This window comes from Tauraco erythrolophus, chromosome 5 (genome assembly GCF_009769465.1).
Source record: "Tauraco erythrolophus isolate bTauEry1 chromosome 5, bTauEry1.pri, whole genome shotgun sequence".
Taxonomy (NCBI): Eukaryota; Metazoa; Chordata; class Aves; order Musophagiformes; family Musophagidae; genus Tauraco; species Tauraco erythrolophus.
In genome coordinates this window covers 31,057,288-31,081,139 of record NC_141469.1, presented here as the reverse complement: position 1 = coordinate 31,081,139, position 23,852 = coordinate 31,057,288, and the positions used below count along the sequence as shown (strand labels likewise).

The following is a 23,852-nucleotide window of genomic DNA, read 5'->3' as shown; positions in this document are numbered from 1 at the left end:
TCTAGTTTTATTATTCAAGTGTAGTTGAGCTGATATAGTATAATTAGAGTGTTTTTTCATCTGTTTACAAACTGGGCAGGAAGTCCCTCAATAGGTCCTCCATTGAGTTGTTTAAATAACGCCTTCAGGTATTATGATTAAATTTAAGCCCTCCTTTTTCCTCCGAGCATACAAATCACTCAGCTACCAACACATGTACAGGTAACTATTTCTTGGTCTTTCATTCTGTTATGAACAGAGGGCTAAAACCAATTCCAATTCTTTTAATAAAAGGCAATTTCATTCCGAGTTGGTTGTTAAACTATTTCCTTAATTGTTAAACTAATTACATGTTTAAGGCCATGAAAATTCATAATAATTGGAAACTGATTATGTAATTGCGCAAAACAGGACAGAGATCTAGATACCAAGACTGCTGCAGAAGAAACCATGACCACCCCAAGATCTGGAACTACAAACAGAGAACGCTAGGATTTGACATATGTGTTTGTAGGTCTTCCTGTAGGCAAAGGGCTAGCAAGTTAGGCTTAAGCACGAGGGCTGTGGCTTTTCTTGTTGTTTTTCTTTGCTTGGGTTTTTGTTGGTCGTTGTTTTGTATCATAAACAATCAGTTTTATCTTCACTTGAGCAATGTGAAATGACCTACTCATAGCTCATCCATATGAGGAGAATGATGAGCAAAACAATTCATCCTTTCTTCCCTCCTACACACATGCCAAAACACGCTGTGTTACATTGCAAGATCGGCGGAATTCTTTAGAGAACCACATGTAACAACAGCATAAGCCCGATTTACTCTGTGGTTCTGCCACTTTCTGCTGTGTGCATGTTAGTCTTCTGTATTGGGGAGGGAAAAGACTAAGTCATGAAGTTATGCAGGATTATACTTTAAATCTTCTTTGAAAACAAGTGGTACTTGGTGTTACACACCAGAAAGATAAAGAAAGCATTCTTGGTCCACCACTAAGTCCGTTTTGCTTGTTCTGTAATATTAATGCATGCCAGGGGTTAAATGATGCATGTACAGAGACAGAAAAGAGAAGCAAGATCATGCAATCTCAATTACACTGCATGAGGCTTCTGACAGTTTCATTAATTCAAAAGCAATAAAGTGTTTATTGGAGGAACCCCAAATAAAAACAGAAGAAAGGGCAATATGGATTACAACTGACTTTTTACCCTCTTAAGCATAATGAGCAATGCAGCAAGAGACTTCTATCGCCTTCTGTGAACTTGTACTTTAGAGTGGGAAGGAATAAAATCCCATGTTTCTAAAACTTCTTTATTTATTTGAATTACTAATGAATTTGCGTTGTAAATCACAATTTACTATTATTTTACAAACAAACCTTTAATCAACTTCATAATGTTTTAGAACATAGCAAGCATCTAGACCTAAATTAACAGTAAGAAGAAAAATAAGATCAGTAATTCTGAAGGACATGCCATGAAAAGGACAACTAAACAATTTTTTTGCTTCTTTCACTATGAAGTTGAAGTATAAACTTGTTTTAGTAGAAAACAATTAATACATTCAATGCTGAACAGACATGGAAAATTCAAGGTACAAGTGACTATAGATGACACTCACCTGTAAACAATTCTCTCCTTCTGCAAATCCTCCAGACCACAGCACAGTTCTGCAGCATAGAAAATAGCCCTTTCTTCATCAAAGCCAGGATTTCCCATGTTATATATGTGAAACTTTAAATCTCCTCCATTCATTATGGTTAATACTAAACACAGGGCATCTTTCGTCTCATATGTATAGGATAAACTAACCTGAAAATGGGGCAGGAGGAGAAGATGACCATTATTCATTCATAAACTCCAATACAATTCACAGCTCTTTTTTTCCCCAATACAAGCAACATATAAATCCTTTTTAAAACAAAAAAGAACAAAACAGCCAAGTAGATAATCGCACTTCTCCAGTACTTGAAGACACAACAGAATTAAGACTAATTTGCATGTATACACAAGCCCTACAATACATTAGAAGAAGAGAGAGAAGTAGATTAGGAAAAAACAGGATGGAATAAAGTACACTAATATCTTCTTTATTAAACATATCCAAACATACTCAGTCATAAGCTGTGGCAGAAATAGAATTTAAGTGATTATTCAAGTCTGAGTACTACAGAATAATATATTCACCTTCAAACAGAGGACAAAGATTCAGTGGCATCAGCACGCTGAAACCCAACCTAATGTTTTGGTTGTGAGAAATAAAGCAAGCAGACTAAAACCAATTCAATATCGGATAAAAAAGCCCTCTGCATAGAACTACTCACAACCACAAATAAAACATAATTATTGTATTAATCACTTATCTCAGCAGTCATGCATTCTCTAAATCAATTTAAAAATGTCTTGTGCCCACAAGCTCCTGGAAGAGACTGAAATGAAGCAAAGCAAGACAAACTTCTGAGAATAAGATCTGAAGTAGATACTTACTACAAACCTACTATTCACTTTTTCTAGAATTCTTTTTTCATTTAGAGCCATTGATTCTCCTTTCCTCTTCTTTATCCTCTTTTTTTCTAGCTTTTTACAAGCATACATTTTTCCTGTTGCTCGTACTTGACACGCACATACCTAAAAAGGAAGGAAGGTGTGTCAGAAATGCTAGGTTTTTTTAGAGTTTTTTTTAAAGAAAACTTTTTTCAAACTCTTGGATGCTCACAGAAAATGGAGGTCTGTAAGCATCGATTCAGAGCTTTCACCCATGAAACAACTTTGAAGGGTTACAAAAGCTGTAACAGAGGTAGAAAAAGTGATTAAGCAGGAGCAAATCCATTTTTGTTGGGGTTTGCATAGTTCAGTAAAACTGTAGATCTTGTGTTGGTTAAACACCTAACTTTGCTAACAGTATATGTCTAGGCAAGCAAGACAGAGGACAAACATCCATGCTATAATCAAACGGGAGAAAGATAATGATAATTTAGTAACCCTTTCAATATAGAGCTCTAGTTATAAGAAGTGGAGGCAGGGGAAAACCCCAATTAATTATAAACAGAATTAATAAAATTCAAATATTTTCCTATCAGATACATTAATATTCTACATAATTATTAAGTAGAAACTATATTCTCATCGTCACATGAAATTCATAAACAGAAGCAACTGTCGTCAGTCAGTGGAAGCTTTCTCCAACTTTGGGCATGACCTACAACACTGAAACTAACACATTAAATGAAAACAGTTTGGATTGACAACAGTTTGCCAAGTGATGTGTCAAATGTAGATTGTTAGGGTCAAGAGTTAACCCCTGTATTAATTTTTTTTTTTTCCTTAAGGAAAGGAATCCCTCGCAGAAGGATACCTCTGTACTCACCTCTCCAAATCCGCCTTTGCCTAGTACTCGGTAATGCCTAAATGTGTGTTTGGTTACTGGTTGCCTGATTAACAGAAAGAAACAATTACTGCAACAGGAATTACAAGAGTTAGTAATCCACTCCCTACCCCGAGGTCTGTCTTCATTTTCTCCGTCCTGTTCTATGACATCTTACTGAACAACAGCTGCCTAGACCTCATGAAGCCAGTGTCATAATGAGCCAAATTTCAAACGAAAGGGGTTCTCTGATTAGAAACATTGGCTCCCTCATGTGGTCATTGGACATTCACAATAGCAGTAAGAAAAGCTGATCAACTAGGCCCTGTGCTGTTTATGCTTGGAGCCTTATCTGTTCTCATCAACAGTCAATTTATCACCTCCAGTTGTCTCCCTTAGCTGCGGTAAGCTGATATGCAAGCTGTGTTTCAATAAGACCATGCTTACGATACAGCATTTAAAAGGTAAACCATTTCTCATTTTGCTTTGCTGTTTGGCTTTTTCAAAAAAGACAGAATTGTGGTAGGCAACAGCAGTTCAAGAGCCCCATTGTTACGGTACTGATGTAGTGGAAGAGGAACAGATAACTGGAGGCAGTAAAGGTGTCAGCCATTCTATGCTAAAACGTTCCTAAACGCCTATCAGAGCAGGGCTATTTCATGGTGGTGAGCTGGTGTTTTTTTGTTCTTAAGAACAACTTTGTTCTTAGGAGGTTCATTTGGTAGAGAATTTGGCTTAATTGTTTGAGTAACTTCCCCAGTTCTCTTCCTGGCTTTTGCTACTAATTCAGTGACAGACAGACACTGGATAATTGGAATTTACCATAAAATTAGTGCTCAAGCACCTTAATGTTTGAGTATGTCATCACGACATCCAGAAGTGCTGAATTAGAATCAATTTGTACCAATTTCAGTCTTATGAAAAAGTTCGGACAATCATGTAGCATTGATTTAAAAGCCCAAATTAGATTCTGATATATACAAATCTTCTTGTCTTGTAATTACTAGAGCTGTGTCTGTACCACCCTGAAAACCTGATTAGTTACCCAGTCACCCAGTGGGTTTTAAAACTAGATTAATCTACTATTAAACACTAATTAGACCAAGTTTGAAACTAAAGGATGATAACATTTACAAGAAAGATTGGTTTCCCACTGCACACTTGACAGCCGAACATATCCATATGATAATAAATTTGCATTAACCTAATACAAATTTACCACTTAAAGACTCCTGGGCAGACACTTCTGTTGGAGCATTGGCTCGCTCGCTGCCCCATCAACATCACCCCTTAGATCTTGTCTTTCAGACCATAATATCTTAGCAGTGTCATTCATTAGGGCTCTATAGCACTTCTAGCATAACACGCAGAATTGGCCACAAAGCAAAGCAAAATTATAATGCAAGCATTATAAATAAACTTACTTTTCCAGCCATTTCCACTGTAAAAAACGGGAAAAATACACACTGTCTTGGTATGCTTCAAAAGGTCTTCTGCTTAGGTATTCATGGACAATTCTAGCAATAGGAAAATAAAATCTTATTACACTGAAAAAACTGAAGCAGGAGGTGCTATCAATCTATTAAAATATACTTAAACGTATCAATGAAGCTGTAGGCAGAAAAACATTGCCACTGTGCTCTACAATGGTTTTAACCTAGATATCTTGCAAAGCGAGTGCCTGTCACAGAGAACTGGTCCTGTCACAACAATAGTGAATGCAAAACTAGTTACTTACAGTAACTAGAAAGTTTGACCTCTGCATTCTCTTTAAGTGTCTTCAAGCTCACCTAAACATCAGCTTGTCAGTAGCTATGCAATGTATGCATGACTCCACAAATATGACCTATGAAAGATATTTACAGGAAGGTATCTACAAGTTTTCAGACATTCTTTGGAGACTGGTAAGTAAAATTTTATTCTAGGATTTGAAATTGAAACCCTAAATGCCATATCCAAACCTGAACACCAGGTACCTTATTGCTCCCTTTAAATTAAATACACCAAGGTGCGGGGGAAGGAAAACAAGTAATTTAAACTGTATTTAGATACTTATTGGACAGAGGAAAGGGGATGGCCAACATGCCAGATACTCCATTTGAGACATGTTTTATTAGGTGTTCTCACACATCCCTTTCAATCTTATAATCTTAGGTTGTTATAAAGTATGCTTACTTTTGTTGCCAGGGAGATGACCCAAGCAGTGACAAAATGTGTTGCAATCCTTCAGACATGATCAAGCATGCCTTGAAGAACCAGTAATATTAGAAACATAAAGGCTTTAGAAAGACATGCAACACTGGTAAACATGTACTGTCCCTCCAAGAAAAGCCTTCCCTGTTGCTGCTGTGTGAAATATCACTTCATGACTTCAGAACAAAACCAAGTTGTATTTGTTTGTGTTAACTATCACAATTGATCCTCGAATCGGCCATCTTAATGGAATATAATGGTTGGCCTCAGTTCAACCCGTTTTCAAGAATCATACATTGTGTAACATTGTTCAGAAAACTTTCAAGGCCCAGTTTGTAACTTCCTAATTTTCTAAGTACCTCCATCATTCAAAAGGTAAGAATATAATAAAGAGAAATACTATTCTAACTTAAAGAATAGTTGGTAGCAGAAAATCGTGTGATTTTATGCAAAAACAGCACCTGAAGAAAAAGCTCCGCAAGAGTCAAACATCTACATCATATCTGAAGGAAATCTACACTCATTTCAGAGATCAAATAACTTCATCCTTCATTTGCCTCAGAAACACACAAATTTCTCTTATGATACTCAAACTTAGCACGATGCATTTTTAACTTACCTAGTACAGTCCATAAAAAGATCCTTAGAAGGGTTCTTTTCCAGTCTTGCTTTACATTCATTTACTGTTTCCTGAGGTATTTCTGGCAAGTGTGCTGCAGACTTTACATAATTGAAAAGGAAAAAAGGCAACACTGAAAGTGATTTTGTAAATCAACAAAACAAGTAAGAGTCCTGTATTCAAAGTGAAATGAAATCTGCTAATACAGGAAAAGGAAAGAAATGGTTCGGTTAAAGAAAAAACCAAGACAGTCATATTCAGGCAATTTTTTTATTTGCTCCCTATCACAAAAAAGTCACTGAAAGCTATTACACTTATTTATTATATCAATATCCAGGGAAACAAACTTGGCAAGAAGTCAAATTTCTTTTTTTTTTTCCCGTAAGTCTACCACCACAAAAGCAAGTTATCTATTTGGTTTGACAGGATAGAAGGAAGAGGAAAGAAACAGACACACAATTTGGGAAACTATTTCAAATCAGACAAAAGAAATCTGTGGGTTTTTTTTGAAAAAAAATGCATGTGACTATTGGTAGTCTCAAAGAAATTATCAGAAGAGATCTGGCAAACTTGGAGTGTATCTGCTTTTAAGGCATTTGCAAGACCTTCATTTGGAGTAAAGCCACCTCAAGATGACCACAGTAAGAGAAGCAGAAGGAGCATCTATTCACAGAAAGCAAATATCTAATTATATATCAACAGAAAAGCTTCTATCAGATATCAAAGAACAGACTCTTAAAAATCAATCCGTGAGATCTAACATATGTGAAAATCAGCGATTAATGATCTCCATGCAAAATAAAGTGAAACAGAATTCTTTAGAACAAAACAAAACAAAAAAGCATTTCACTTTATGAAAACTTGCAGCAGTTCTGAAAATTTACACAAACCAACCAATGCCTCAGAGGAGTCTGAAAGAAGCCTGAGAATTTCAAGAACTCCTCATTCTCCTGTCTTCAGAATACAAAACTCTTGAGTTAATTTGTTAATAAGTTTTCTTTAGATGCTAAATGAGTTTGGTTAAAAAGATATCTTTACTTGAGACTGGCAGTTTAATTAGAAAACGTAGAAGAAATCATAATGGTAGTAGTCTTAAGAGCAGAGACCAGTCACAGTTTCTGCTCAAGTTGGTAAGAGTTTCACCGTTTTAGAAGGCAGTATACCTTTCAGAAAGACAAAAATGGGACTAATGAAGTTTGAAAGTCAATTTACTAAACACAACACAATTGTTTAGATCTCTACTTATCTGACATTTACACAACACTTGAGACAATATTCTGCAATATAATATATTTACCCCATTAGTGAAGTACGTCTCTAAAACTTTCAGGCCACAGTCTATACGCTTTTCATCTGAAGATACCTCATAATCTGCCTAGAGGAATGGAATTGAAAATTAAATTATGTTCAGAGCTACTTGGCACTAGAGTCTTTTACATGATGCTAGGTAAATTTTATCATGAAGAACACAATGCTCCTAATATGAAAGCAACTGAAAGCTCTCATGGTTTAAAATCTATTTAAAGATTTTTAGGCTACATAGTGAAACATGCATGAAGAACAGTCTTCAGGAAAAAAGCACACAGAATTTAACTTTTGGAAAACATACAAAAACCTAACAATTAGTCTAAATGCAATTACAGAAACTGCATCCTAGAGGTTAAATTAGATCAATTACAATGAAATAGTATTGTAGGAGAGAATGATCCAAATGGGAAGGGAAATAATCAAATAAAAGTACAATAATAAGCTTTTTCTTCACTGTATTTTTTTTTTTCCGTTATGTATTTTTCTTTACTACAGCCTTGGGTAAAACCAGGATAAAACTATTATTTTCTACAAGATCGCATTAACTGGAAATAAGTGAGACCTAAACCAAACTCTACTTCATTTTTTGAGAAAATGAAAGTGAGTAGGTATGGTTTTTTGTGAAGTTTTCGACTTAGTAATATATAGTACTGTGATCTATACAGTACATTGTGCATTACAGTGCGTTTTGCAGATAAACAACTGGCAGCTTAATAGAGCTCCAAAGGTAGCTACTTATGGGAAAAAACCCCAAACAAACCATCAAACAGATACTGGTATTGAAAAACTCCAAGGACTACTTACTATTAGTAATTATAAGGAATAATCTAGAAGCAGACATCAGAAGTTACAACATAACACGTGATATAAGATAACACACAATCTGGGGAAAGATGAATTAGAAAAGAGAAAGCTCAAACAGCAACCTGTATTAGCTTCGTAAGCTGGGCCAACTCAATCAAAGCTTATTTCATACCTCAGAATGTAAATGTGTGCACCTAGGAACATAGAATATATGGCAGACCTCTAAAATGTAGGACTGTATCATACAAAACAACAGTCTGGCATAGTGAGACAACAATCATGAAGAACCTCATAGGAAGTTCCAAGTGATTGATCTAATCAGAATAGAGTTATGTACCTTTATAAAGAAAACTACAACACTGGAAAAGGTTAGTTCAGAAACCAAACACACACACACAATACTGAAAGTCACACAATCCCTGAACTCCAGTTCTGCAATCAGTTGCAACACTGACTCACTACTAAGTCATCAACATCTTTTTCTGCTGAAACAGTACAGTATCAACCGCTTCAGTACAGTACTCAAAGCCATTAAAAAAAAAAAAAGTAAGCCATTGTTTTTGCTACTTTAATTCCACAACAATCAGTCTAATAGTAAGGAATTCTTCTGCAACTACCAAACCACCTGGGCAGGTCAGAAAAGTTAATCAACCATAGCAGTGCACCTACCACCTTTAACATTTCCAATTACGCCAAAGTAGTCACTAATTTAATACAAACAGTTAGGCATACTGTTTTAAGCAGATACTGTAATTTAAAAGGAAGTTTAAGAGACAGCCTTGTCAACTAATTTATGTTACTCACAGAGCTTAAGAGGGAAGTTTGAGCTGTCATCCGTTCTTTTTCATACTTGAGTAACCTTGTCACCAGCTAGTGAAATGAGTCATTAGATGATTGGATAACTGTAATTCCTCACTTCAATTTCTGTCACTTTTATTAAATTATTTCACAGCTCTTCTTTCAGTAAAGCCACGGTGACTCCAGACTTTAAGGTCACACCTTCTCAAGAGCTAAAGCTTACCAGTCTTAGTACTCAGTACAGGTAAACAATATAGCATTGTACTACCTTGATTTTGCCATTTTGGCCTCCTGAAATAATCATGCTGCTGAAATCACATTGTTTCATATAAGAGAGTCAGAAAATTCTTTTAATTAAGATGCAAGGCTCTTAAGACTATAGCATTTTATGCCAGAAAGTTTATTTTCAGACAGATTAAGTCTAAAATTTATTTAAGTGAAAGAAAAAAAAAAGAAAAATTGACAAAACCCAAGGTAAAAACCCCACAATTTTAGCCTTTCCCCTCACATTACTGCCTCACAAACAAAACCATCAAAAAAACCCCAAACCACTCAACTCCACCCCCCATCCCCAAAAAAACTTGAACAAGCTTGCTGAAGTCTAGTCCAGTAAAGGGAATCAGGCTAACTCAGGAATCATCTGTATGAGATAGTAGGTATTTTATCTCACTGCCTTGATCAGGACAGCATGCTAGCTTTCAGATCATGAGAGTCACTGATTAAAGACTATGTTAGCTCTTAGGAGACCTGTTTCAGTGATTCCCAAACATACTTCTTCACCATGATTTTTCAAATGGAAGTTTAAAAAATAAAGAAAAAAGTAAATTGTGAAATCATCCCTTACATCAGATTATCTCAACTATGACAGTCTTCGTTAATTCACAGAAGTGTCGCAATCCACATAACATTATAGGTTGCATATTTCAAAACAATTTTCAGTTAGTGTAAAACTCAGTTACTTCTTAGAGACAATTTCACTTGAAAAATCATATTTGTAGAGAAAAGACCCACTTGCCTTACAGCCATGCCTAAGATTTTTTTTCTCCTTTGTGCTGCCTAAGATTCTGCTACTCCTTATCTCAGCTTTTAAGGATTAAAAATGCATACAGAAGTTGTAACCGTTAAGGGTAGATCCACAGTTGTCAGTGGCCTCCCCACTACGCAATGCTCATTAAAGGCTCCGCTTTACGTTCACTGCGGAGTATTTAGCTCCACTGTTCTGGATTTCCATTCAGTACGTTCTGTGCTCCAATTGCCAAACTGGTCTCTGGAATTTGGTGCTAGAACAGCTCGTAAGAGTCACAAAAGTATGGTGAAATGCACCGGGGGAGTAAGCCTAATTGCACAAAGGTTCATTGACAAACATAAGGCAATTCTACTTCTTTGACGCTAAAGCTCCTTTTTAGCTGATGAAGTGTCTCAGTTTATACTCCCGTAGGGGGAGGGAAGATACAGTGAAGTGGGGGGCACAGCAATAATCCTGTGTACTTGCTTGCACTCTGCACCTTTCAGAGCCATCTTGCATTCTGAGACCGTATTTTGGGATGCATGTAAGCAGAAGCATAATTTGACCATTTTCTTTGGTCATTTGTTCCCCGAATATAAGAACAAAAACGGGTGGGATGAGGAAAACTGTTATTTTGGCAGCAGTCTCAGTTTAAAACTATATCTTACTGTGTCTGGATTAACAATGTGGGACAAAGAATAAAAAGCTCTGAGCTATTGTTCTATCTTCTTAAGGGCTGTCGTGTGCCTGCTTACTCTTCTCATTACTTTCACCCTCCCCATGAGGGTTTTGTCTGAGGATTTTTTACCAAACATGGCTGCAGGCACACTTCCTCCTCTCATTCTTTAGCGTTAGATACCAAGATGCAAATGTATCAAGACAAAACACCTCCTTATCCCTTGGTTTCTAAAATCTGGTTTCTCTTCTTCCATAGATGGTTCCCTAAATTTCCATCTCCATTGTATTTTTTAATTAGCATATTCTGTCTAGCCTAGGGCTTCCACGCAAGTTACAACATTTTCAAGTCTATGTTTACAACCCTTTCAAGTCCGAGTATCATAAGTAATATTCATTGTATGAACATCCTTTTAGGCTCAAGAAGTCAAGCAGCATGTCTTTCTAAAATTATTTCTCTCATTCCCATCACGCCTATTTTTGTAGCTCTGATCATACCAAGATGGCAGAGATTTTACAGTAAATATTAAACATCTTCCTTTAAATAACAGCCAGAGTTTTTTGGCATTCATCAAAAGTTACAGCTTTACAGTTGGCAGACTAAATCGCACTATAGTTTCATGTCTGCAGCATTAGTGAACAGATGTATTTAGAGAAAATTAATATTTTTTAAAATTGTAGTGGGCTAACCCTGGTGGGCAGCTAAGCCACACACAGCTGCTCGCTCACTCATTTCCCCCCAATGGTAATCAGAAGGGCAGAAATGAGAAATTTGTGGGTTGAGGTAAAGACAGTTTAATAGATAAAGCAAAGCTGCATGCACAAGTAAAGTAAAATAAGAAATTAATTCGCCTCTTCCCATCTGCAGACAGATATTCAGCCATTTCCAGGAAAGCAGGGCTTCATCATTATGCATAACGGCTACTTGGCAAGACAAACACCATAACTTGTAACTTTCCCCCTTCCTCTAGCTTTATAAGCTGATCATGACATCATAAGGTATGGGATATCCCCTTCCTCTAGCTTTATATGCTGATCATGACATCATAAGGTATGGGATATCCCTTTGGTCAGTTAAGGTCAGCTGTTCTGGCTGTATTCCCTCCCAGCTTCTTGTGCAACTCCAATGTACTCGCTGGTGGGGCAGCGTGAGAAACATAGAAGGCCCTGACATTGTGTAATCACTGTTCACCAATAACTAAAACATCCTTGTTATCAACACTGTTTTGGTCAAAAATCCAAAACATAGCACAGCATGAGCTACAATGAAGAAAATTAATTCTATCCCAGCCAAAATCAGCACAAAAATCAGAACTCTTTACAAACAAAAATCCATAAGCTATTGCCTACTGATACGCATCTCCAATTTCTCACTGCTTACCACTGCGTCCAGAAATTCAATGCATCTTTTCAAATCTGGTCTGGAATCACAGAACTGTCTGAAGAGAAGTCTTCCTATCGGCTGTTTGTCACAAAGCTGGTTATAGTCTCTTTCTGAGAAAGAAATAATAAGTAAATATCTTTATTTTTATCTTTGCCATAGCGTGGTCCTTACTTCCATTTGAGAAAAGGTCAGAAAAAAAACCACTAAAACATGAAGATTTTACATTAACATATTTAGCAAAGACATCAAAAACACGCGATGATCCCAAAGAACAGTGAAACACTCACTTCCAGGCACATTTGTCTCTCATAGACTATCACATTTATTAAAAACACATTGAGTGATATGGTTAAGCCTCATTTAGGTTGAGGGGGTGGAAAGCAACAATACTGTGAAACAGCAATCCCAAAGCAAACAAGACTGTTTGGAAAGAAGGAATACAAGATAATAACAGAAAAGGTTAAAAAAACATTACAAGACATTAAGAAAAAAAGACAAGACATTAAGAAAAAAAGTGAAATATATTACCACATCATTCAAACTACAACATGATTCCTTTCTCTAATTCATGGCTTTGTAAATTTATCCTTTTGGAGCAGTTTCCTTTAACAAACAAGGAGCTGTGATACAGCCTTTATCTGCTCATAAATTCTCCATGACATTAAAAGTTTAACAGTTTTTTTTGCTAATTAGCATTCAGAAGCGAGACAGAATCCTTTCAGTTAACACCACCAAACTCTTACCCTTCCTTCTCAAAAAAATCAGACCATTCTACACGGTACCTACCGATTGAGCATCTAATACCTTCACAATGACTAACAGGTGGCAACTTCAGCATCTCTCTCCATTTTTTACTACGCCCACTCCGTTTGCCTAGAAGAAAAATATGAGTAATGTAAAACGCAATACTAGGTTAAAATAAAATTAAACATAACATTAACAGCATAAAATTAGGTCACTTCCGCACAGATCTGTCAGACCGCTTTTCATGCCTAGAAAGAAACCCATCTACAAGGATATCAAAAGCGGTAACAAACTTGATATAGAATAACTTTCATATAAAACACTAAAACATGCAGAAGGTCTTTTGCAAGACAAATATTTCACGTTTTGGCTATGCATATAGAATATCTCTGCAGAGAGAAGGCAAATATCTAGGTAATTTGAAAATTACAAACAAAATTGAAACATCAAAGAGAGAAACAAAAAAAATTTGAGCATTATCTCTCAACCATAGTGAAGAATGGAAGAATTAAAGTTGAGTAACAAAATACATAGAACAAAGTTGTTAAACACATTTTTGGATAATCAAGTTGTACATAAATATTCTCTTTTAAGGGTACTAATAGTAATAAGAGTACACCCCACTAATAAATGAGTGGGCATTGCTGAAATACACACCATTTACTCTAGACTACGGGAGGACACAGGATATTAGGAAGAACTCAGCTATTGTAGAATTCTGATGCTTCAGATTTCACAGCACTAATATTAAACTGATTTTTAAAAACTACTACAGTATTTTTCCCATTGTTTCTCAAAAAATGTATCTGTGCTCCATTTTCTATGTTAAATTGGAACTTTAGCACATTACTTTGACCTGAAGAAGGCAATGTCATTCACAGATGTGCATACTTAACAAAAAAGCAAGGAGATAGACACAGGAACATACATATATATTTAATTGCAAAACATTTCAGCGGAAGAGTAGTTTTTTGTGCTGCAAAATATTTTAAAAGAAGATTTTACTAAGTGATACGGCCAGATGCGTTTCCACATGACAGAACAGTAGCAAAACTGCACAGAACTTTCTAACTGTATCAAAGCAATATGTACCGTTAACCACAATGGGAGAGAAAGGAAGGGAGTTACCCTGTGTAACCCGAATAGAAACCAAGCAGCAAACAGTACTGAACTCTTTCAGAATTAAATCATTAGGGAGAAAGGAACTAACATCTTCAGAATAATAAAATACGTATTAAAAAACCCCAAACCCTCTTCACTCAAACATACAGCTTCTTGAACAGTTCCACCACTGCCGTCAGAGCAGTTCCAGCTTAGTGTACCTTAGCTCATATCAATTTTACATGATCTTTGCTAATGGGAACATTGATGTCTCACTGTGCTGCTGCAACAAGACATTCTCAACTCTAGTATCACTAGAAAAGTAAACAAATAAAGAATACAAAACCTTAAAAAGCTGAGTTCTAGAGATTCTTTGAACTGATACCTACTCTCTAAAAAACCTTCTTCTGTACTTTATTCCCTACTGTGGCTTTGTAAGTCATTTGCCTTCCAAAATATTTCAGAATACAAATATAGTGAATATACTTCCCCATCATATTTCATGCAGTACCAGAACTAATCACGAAGCTGTAATTAACAGTATCATTAAAACAAACTCCAACTATTTTAACAAAAATATTTTTGATGTTAAAAAGAAGTTGAATATGTGCTTGAAGAAAATCAAACCACGCAGAGCAAAGAGCATTTCTAATAGAACAGAAAGAAATCAAAGAATACTAACATAGACAGCCTGTACACATACATTGACTAGAAGAGAACTGGGTATAGGTTACTATGTGATCATGAATAACAACGGACTGAAGCGTCAATTTTTAACCATGCAACTGAAAAACAACACTAAGCTGCAAGGTCCTCAACTGCTCAGAAAGACTCATTTTTGCATGACACAGTACAATCAGTATTGACTAAGAATGATAAATTGACCCAAATTCACACCACAATGCTGTTTGGAAAAAGTAAAACTGAACTGTGATATATACCAAGTGTATCATCTACCGAAGCAGAGTCAGAGAAAAAAAAAAAAAAACAAAACCAACCCCAAAACCCAACAACAATAACAAAAAAAAACCCCACACCAAACCAAAAAAAGATGATCACTGGTGCATTATATTCACCATTCTATGATTCTAAGTCCAACACAAGAAAGTCTGCTGTATTTTGCCCCAAATATTTGGCCAGTTACTTACGATGTGACTATTATGAATTTCATTTTACAAAAAAATTCATTTGACAAAAAGAGATCACATGCTACAATGCAATTGAACTCATCATCCTATAGAAGTTAATAAAGACTAAACATAATTTATTAATGGTAGACAAGAATCAAGTGCTTAGGAGTATCAACTAAATCAACATGCCCTATCTTTTCTCTGAACAGACTGTTCTTATATTTATAGCAAATGCAAAGAAAAAGTCTGTATGTCCCATTAATGTAAAGAGAATGTATGACTTACACAATTTACAGATAAATTGGCCATTTCTGGTAAAAGTTATGGGAGGAGGCCAAATTGTTTGTCATATTATTCCGTAATTGCAAAATACTTTTCCATTTCTGAGGCAGTTTAAAAGAAGTATCAAATCAAATTATAATAGTTGTGGTTTGTAAGTGTCTTAATATTGATTTCAGAGCTTCTATTCTAGATCTCATTCTAAAATACTTCAGATAAAATTCTTCCAGAAAGACCAACAGCTTACTTTCCAACACAGCAGCAACAAAGCCATTAGGTTAATCTGCTTTATGGTTGACCTATGTGGTTCAGATGAATTACCACTTTTGCCTCTCTCAGATGTAATTGCTGCCTAGAACAACTTGAAGCGACTCATCTTTTACAAAGAGAAGGGCGGATGCAGCAATACACCATTACAGTGAGGAAACACTGCAATTACATTTCAGGTACATGAGAACCTTACCTTCTCCTCAATTAATTCTTAGAGTCAGAATTTCAGCATTTACCTCTTTACATGTTTTCACTTCTTAAAAAAGATGCATAGTAAATTCAGTTAGGTCATTGCATTAGAATATGGTATAGGAAAGATGTTCAGATGTTTTCATTTTTCAACTTTTTTTTTAAACGTCAGCGAAACTTTGAAAAACTTATGTAAGGCAAAGCGGTTGGCTTATTCACCAGTAAAAACACAACTAGTTGCAAAAAAAAAAAAAAAGAAACTGCTTCAGCAAAACAACGCAATCTGCTGGAGAAACAGATTTAGGCAAGCAAGAATATTTTTCACGTCATCAGATGGATTTCCCACAGCCACAGCGATCTTCCTTACAGACGGGATTTGTAGCATGACTCTCATTTCACTGAGCACAGTGTTCACTGAACATTATTAGTCAGTATTCCTTGAGACAGACAACTTGGATTCTGTCCTATGGAATGAAAACAGTGAGAAGCATCGTACTATCTTTGGCTAAGAATTGTACACAGACTATATGGAGTAAGATTCAGTGGCTACTGCACTGACACTGAGATTCTGCCATTGAGTTGTTCAGAGACCTCTGTGCTTCAGCCTTCCTGCCTGTAAAGGGCAAGCAACATATCTCTGTGGTTGAGAAGCACACAGCTACGTAGCACTAGGGGTGCATGATTGCTACAACATCATTCTTGCAAAACTAATTCCACAAACCAGATTGTCAGATGCTAGCTGAGAAATTCGTGCTAGACCACACCCAGATAAGCTCCGAAGGCATAAAACTGTAACAAGAAGATTACCTACAGCATGTATAAATCAATCCATTTAGTTCAATGAAAAATGCAAAAGAATTGATGCAGAAGCTCTACATTGTCTACACTGAGATGCATGAGAATAATCTGCTGTTTTACAACACACTTTCCCACAGCAGAGAAAGTTGCAGGCAAGTTTTCTAACAGATTTTGAACTCGCATGAATTCAAATCTTCTCCTACTTACAGACACGTTTTCCTTCAAGCCACTCACGATAAGGAGTAAAACCTTTCACTGAAAAAAACGAAACATTCCTGTTCAACTAAGGCTTTATGCTACACAGCCATTTGTAAGCACTGCACGCTAAGTAACAAATTTCGACAGTATGCCCTTACTAAGATCCACCTTCAAGACACAAAACACTGTGGGATTAATACCTCAGTTCCTCAGATCATGATGGTAACACTGAAGTATCACTAACTGCAGGATAGGAGACAATTTCACACATCCCCATTGCTTGAGGAAGGCTGTCATGCTTCCAGTTCTAGAGACAGCTCATACAGTACTGCTCTGTGGGGCCTCTGCAACCTTCTCCATTGTGCAGGTCAAATATATTCTTTGACATCTCAGTTCCTCAAAAACCAAGTCTGGTCACAGCTTAACATCTAGGCTTAACAGAATGGCATCTCTTTTATACGGAAAAAGATGTTTTTTACAGAAGTACAATACATATAATCTGGCTGGCTCTCAGCAAGTTTACCAGAATCACCTAGCTGAAAATACAGGTTTCAGCACAAGGCAGGCACCTAACTCCTCAGTGTTATAAAGGTATGAACACAAACAGAAGCAAAAATGCAAGCAGTTCAACAAACAAACACATAAAATATACCTCCAGATTACAGATTGTTATGGCATATCTAAGGTAGTATTCCTTATGCTCCTGGATTCGAGTGCCTAGAGTCGGACTTCAGAAAGGTAATGCTCGAGTCCTCTGGCTCACCTGACTGTTAGACCAGTAACACTGTAAGCAGTTAAAAACCCCAGGTATCCACGTGAACATTTGTGCAGCTTGTTTATATGCACAATCATTTATTGTTCCCACAGCTATAGCCACTCAAACAACTGCTTCTCCACATCAGCTCTATATACAATTCCAGTAATCATGTGCATGTTTAAGAATGCTAGTGCATACATGCTGAACAGCTTCTGTACTTCTTCAAAAATTAGGTATGAAAATCTTGTATCAACTCAAGTAAAAGTAACTAATCTGAACCCGAATTTATTAATCTCATCTTGCAGTCAAACAATAGAACATCTGTGTATACACTTCATTTTGACACGTTTATAACAACTTAATGAACAGGGTTTATTAGAGAAAAAAAAACCACAACAGTAACAAAACTCTAATTTTACAGACGACTCTTTGACAAACAAGGATTTTTTTTATCATGATGGTACATCAAGACTGCAATAGATAGAAAAGAAGTAAAATTCCATTAAGTAGATTGTGAAACCTCATTATAATTGCCATGTTTGAAATAACCAAAGCAGCAGTGTGTATCAATAACTAGACCTCTCATGTTGTGTTTATTTAGTAAATGTAATTATTTAGATTCCAACATGCCCACATGCATTCTTCTTACAGTTCATTAAAGAAAGGACAAAAAGGCAGACATTGTGCATAATTCTGTACAAACACAGGAAGACATGTTTCCTGCCACAATGAGTTTACAGCAATTTAAAGCACAATGCAATAAGGGAGTGCAATAGAACAGAGGAGGTAAATAAGGGAAGAACAGACAAAAATAACAGCAACTGCAAAAACCGACAGCACTCTTGCGTTAAAATTCTCATTTGCTGCTGGTGAATGGACTTTCTGGGTATGAACATGCCTTGGTTTCTCACTTGTCCATACTCCTTAAAAAATTAAACATTTTAGTTCAGTTCAATCACCAAACTGCAGTGAATCTGAGCAATCTCCTTAGAATTTTCTTCCTAATAACAAATACACACATTATAGGATATCTGCCTGTGTATCATCACCAATACCATATTGAATTATTACCTTATACTGCAAGCAAAGTAGGACTTATTTAGCTTGCAGAATTATTCCAGTTGTTTTTAAACCCAGACAGATAAAACACACAATTTGAGTGCACTGCTTATTTTTTGAGAAGAGTGCTACACTAATACAATTTCAATTCTGAAGCAAGTTATCTTTTGGGATTCATTTAAACCAAACTGTGATCACATTCTGTTACTCAAAGGTTCCTGCCAACTCCATCCTTGGGCTGCACCTAACAATTATCACATCTGCAGGAGCTTGCTGATCCATCTGAAAACTAATTTGGGGAAGAAAACCCCAAACCCAAAACACCCAACAACATAGGAAAAAAAACCCACTACAACAACCCACACACCCTAGATTGGTTCACGGATCCAAGTGGAAACTATCTTACCCATTCTGCAACCACAGACTAGAACCAATACAACCAAGAGCTTGGGGGAAAATTTGCTTGAGGCATGATCTTAATTTAGCCTAAATCTATCATGATTTGGATATTATATGCCTAAAAGCAGACCCAATTCTCATTCACAGACTGCTCCTGCCACTACAAATGAATTTTAAAGTGGATGCAAATGGACCAGGTATGTTTAAAACATACTCTTGGCATGGATCCTCAATTGGAGTAAACTGCCATTGACTTCAAAGGAACTAAAGATCTACCCTTTGGACATATTTTTGGAGACTATTACTTTAGGCAATGGAAAAAGGAATGCTCCTAAGCAGTTTAAAACATACAGTGATTAAATTCTTTCCTTCAAAACATCATAGGCTGTGTGGGATGCTGAAATGAATTTAGGGCTTACATATACTCAAAGGATTTATTGAGAGTGTTTGAAATAACTACAAAAAAAACCAAAAGATAAAAATTTAAATAAAGAGAAAAGTGAATATAAAATAAAAATACATTTTCATGAACTTTCAGAATTTTTTTCAGAATAACCTATTTTATATTTATTATTTGTCCCCATTTATGGGATAATTTCTTCAATGCCCTTCAAGGGATAGTCATTTCAAAGATAATTCTGCTAGGAAAAAATTTTTGTTAATTCCTCCACTCTTATACAAAACTAGAAGTCATATTGCTGTATGTTATTTTTTTACACACAAAAATCTCCGTATGTGAAAATCTGAACAAGGAGATCATGAAATTGCAAGCTTTCACACCATCCATCTCGCAGTACATCACCATCACTTAACACTTACCTGTTTTTCTGTCTCAGTTGCTGCACTTCAGCACTCATAAGATCAACTCTGAGTTTGCTTTATAATCTCTTGTTTTTCTACTGAGTCACTTGTGCTTGTTCCACCATTAGATTCACCGTAAGAGGAAGTTTTCCGTTTTTCTTTCTCACATACAGATTTACCTCAAAAAGTAATGTATGCACAAGAGGAAAGAGCTGGATTGGCACAGAAAGCCACTTAGATAAGTGGAAACTGGGACGGGGAGTGCCAGAACACTTTGCACTACAGTTTGCACCTGGAGGCAAATCCCTCCATGGACAGGTTAGCTCTCAGCACGAGTAGGTCAACTGGAAAAGTGGACGAGGAAAGAAAAAACTCTGAATATAGCTCCTGACTCTTTAATCTTTCATCCATAAAGTACCACAGGGTACTTTGTGTCATCACAGTATTTTCTAGAAGCAGGTACATACAAGAGTCATATTATGAGCCATCACTAACACCCACATGTGTGAATAATTGTCATTTGATTGTTTACAAAGTTGCATTAAAAGAAGAGAAGGGATCCTCTTCATGTAAAGTAGTGTCATAGTTGCTACAGACATATTACAAGTCTTTATTGGAAGAGACAGGCTTCGATTAGAATAATATGTTTTACGAAAAAGTTTGAAAAATCCTCTTAGAGAATAGCATCATAAGACAAAAATTAAAGTTTTGAGGCTGGGGGGAAGCCAGGGTTTGATTTGGCCTGAAAAATGGGACTAGTGAACTCTTATAAACTGATGTTGTCATCATGGAAATCGAATTAGAAGACTCATGCTTCTAATGAAATAAATTAACAGTAAGACTATTAGTGAGAAGGTAGAAGGTAGTTAGTCTAGAAAAAGATAGCAATACCACTTTGTTTTTATTCTGTAGGAGTAGAAAGTAGCAGTAAAAGATGTATTTTGTCTAAGCACACCAGTTAGTTTCTGGCTCCAATTACATAAAACAAATTTACTTTCTACATTTCAAATCAGATTTAAACAGTAGACATGAACCTAGCTGTTCGAGGTGTGCTAGTTCTGCACACCTACAAATGTAAAACCCAAATGACGTTCACATTCTAACAATATTCACAGCCAGAAGTATTAGAGTACCTAAAACTAGAGGAAAACGATGAGTACAAATCTGGGATCCTAGTTTTGACTGTTAGGTCTTGTTTATGTGCCCAGGTATGATTCGTTTAGACTTAGTCTTATTTACCAGGCATTTCTGAATTCTCATTAAGCCTCTGCCATACCCCTTCACCAGATGAGGACAAGTATGCAACATCTTCAATTCAGTTTCTGTATTTGCAAAATGAAGATGACATCTCTCTAGGGTTAAAAGGTACTGTAAGATGCTTTCAAGAGTACAACCTTTCTCTATTCTCACCTTCATCATGACAGAATCTCAAGTCAGATGGAGACTAACCCATGCATGCCACAAGTAAGCCTACATTTGATTTCTTTCAGCATGCCACTGAAAACTACAAAATAAGAGCACAGTAGTTTACATCTTATCTCTTTTGCTTTTACAACTCAAATATTTATCCAGGTCAAGACCTTCTTTTATCCAATCTTTAACACACTGAGGAATTGGAAAAAGGATTACTGATGTGGCTCAAGCCTACACATGAAAATAAGTGGACTTCGCCTTCTTCCATGAGAAACAGTAATTCTGCACTTTTCCATGCTGTCTCACCTCTCCAAACACTATACAACGAAATAATAGGAATGTGAGAAAGAAAAGGTCCATCGAAAGTCTCCTCTTCTGTCCCAATTATGAGGTCCTTTTAGCAATGAACATATTTCAGTAAAATACCTAACTCACATACTAGCTTTGCAAATTCCATCCCCTTGAAGTCTACTGGGCATGTAAGAATAGAGCTGGGACAGGGATTTTATGGAATGGTCCTGACAGATGGAGTTAAGCAGACATTCCCAGACCAGCCAGAGCATGCAATAGACAGAAGACACTTTCATTTCAAGAAGCATTTTGAAAAATGTAATGTAAAAAGTACCCCCATGCAGAGGAGCTCAGACTTGCAAAGGTAAAAGACCTTCTACCAATTGATCAATGGAGTTTTATAGTTTCAAAGCCAGAAATCACATTTTTGTGCATACTTACACAAAAGAGCCCAGGCCAACTGAAGGTATAAGAGAGTAACAGCTTATTAGCATTACTTTTCTAAGTTTCACACCAGGTAGAACTGATCTTCACATCAGCTGCTGTCAGACCTCCATTTAGTTCATTAAAATATCTTGTTTGGTCAGTTCTACCACTATAATTTATTTTAAACATAGTGAAACCTTAACTAAAGAGGCAACCTGACATTAAGCAGCCACTTAAAAGCCTTTCCAGATTACCACTCCACTCCTTGTGGTGAGGGTTTGGGCACAGTAAGGTTTTGAGCCAGATTCCACTTTCCCTTCATTTCTCAGATCTCTTCCATGCAAACTCCAAATTCAGGCAGCACCACCACAGACATGTTACCATCAGTCAAACCAGCCAAAACATGTCCTCCAGTCTGAGGTGGTCTTTTCAGCTACGGTTGGGAAATGGCCCAAAATTGTGATCACTGTTCTGGTTTTTAAACTCCACTTCAAAGTCAAAAAGATGATTTTCCTCTCTTGCTGCTTAAGGCAAATTTAACTGGATACACATATGGCGTAACTGCCAAACCCATTTAGAGTTGGAGGAACTTGCAAAACATACAGGGGCAGATTCTGTTGTTCTTACTCACTTTAAACAGCTCCAGCTAAACTAATGGGACTTCTCAACACAATTAAGAAAAGCAGGATCCAATCCAAAAAGAATATGCACATTTCATAGTTGAAAAACACACTCTGCACTGAGTACAGTGGTAACGTGAGGAGGCTTTCAAGTAGTCATTTAATGGACAGTTACATACATGAAAAAGCAGCAGGACAATCTTATTTCAGGATTTTTTTTTAAACAGCAACCACGTGCTAGACTAAATTTCACTATCTATCCAAAATGTTTGTTAGTTGAGGGAGAAATCTTCAAGTCGAGATGTAAGTATTAATCTAATGGAAAATAGCACACTTTAACATTAGGTTAACACAAAACCTTCGACTGCAAAACACAGGCAGCATTCACCGGCTATGTTTTTCACAGGCAGGAACTTCAGCCAGATAGAGTGCAAGGTTATTCCAGAGAAGATTCGTGTCACTTCGTCCCTTATATCCATATGCATATATATTTATAAATAAACTGAGAAGTACCGATTAACGATCTTAAAACATCCGGTAAAAGCACCATTCGAATCGAGCGCCCGAAGGGGACAGGAGGAAAGACTATTTCTCAGAAGCCAGCCACAAGCCAGTAACTCCAACCTCACCCCGCGGAGGAGCGGGGCAGGTGCCTCCGGGCACGGCCCGGGGCTCGCCGCCCGCCCGCTGCGGCGGGGAGCGCTGCCACCGCCCCTGAGGGGTCCGCCGCCCCGCCCGGACCCCCCTGCCCGGCAGCCTCTCCTCCCTCCCCACCCTCTCCTCCTCCATCACTTCCTCTCCCCGCTCCTCGCCGGCCCCTCTCCCCCTCACCTCAGACCCTTTTCCTCCCCGGCGGTAGGTTCCCAGACCGCCCCGCCTCGCCCTTTTGCTTCTCCTCCCCCGCCGCCTCGCCCCGCGGCTCTCACCCTCCCGGGCTTTCAGCAGCACCGTGTTGGCCACGATGTTCTCGATTTCCATGGTCGGGGGCTCCTTCCCCTCAGGGCAGCCGGAGTGGAGGCCGCCCCTACTGCCTCCTTCGCCCCCTCCTCCAGCCCCGCCACCGCCGCGACGCCAAGCCTCCGCTCATCCGGCCCCGCGGGACCTCAGCGCTGCGCTCGCCTCTTCCCCATCACCCGCTGCTCGCCCCGGCACCGGCCTCCCCCTCCCCGAGGGCGGGGGCAAGGAGCAGGCAGCAACCGCCCGCCCCGACCATGGCTCGACCGCCCGCCTCAGCCCGCTCCGCCTCTGCGCGCCTG

General features: G+C 37.5%; 1 protein-coding gene across 2 annotated transcripts in view; it reads right to left on the bottom strand.

Annotated features, from left to right (window-relative positions):
• The window catches only part of GRK4 (G protein-coupled receptor kinase 4), a 38,470-nt gene extending 14,839 nt beyond the window's left edge, over positions 1-23,631 (bottom strand). For both annotated transcript variants that reach the window (XM_086612564.1, XM_086612565.1), the window contains exons 1-9: positions 23,523-23,631; positions 12,908-12,994; positions 12,119-12,231; positions 7,444-7,521; positions 6,147-6,247; positions 4,759-4,851; positions 3,338-3,401; positions 2,458-2,598; positions 1,592-1,782 (exon numbers count right to left, since the gene is read on the bottom strand). In XM_086612564.1, the coding sequence (XP_086468690.1) occupies positions 1,592-1,782; positions 2,458-2,598; positions 3,338-3,401; positions 4,759-4,851; positions 6,147-6,247; positions 7,444-7,521; positions 12,119-12,231; positions 12,908-12,994; positions 23,523-23,574 (920 nt within the window). In that variant the 5' untranslated portion in view covers positions 23,575-23,631. The remainder of the gene's footprint in view (positions 1-1,591; positions 1,783-2,457; positions 2,599-3,337; positions 3,402-4,758; positions 4,852-6,146; positions 6,248-7,443; positions 7,522-12,118; positions 12,232-12,907; positions 12,995-23,522) is intronic.
• Positions 23,632-23,852: the final 221 nt, after the last annotated feature.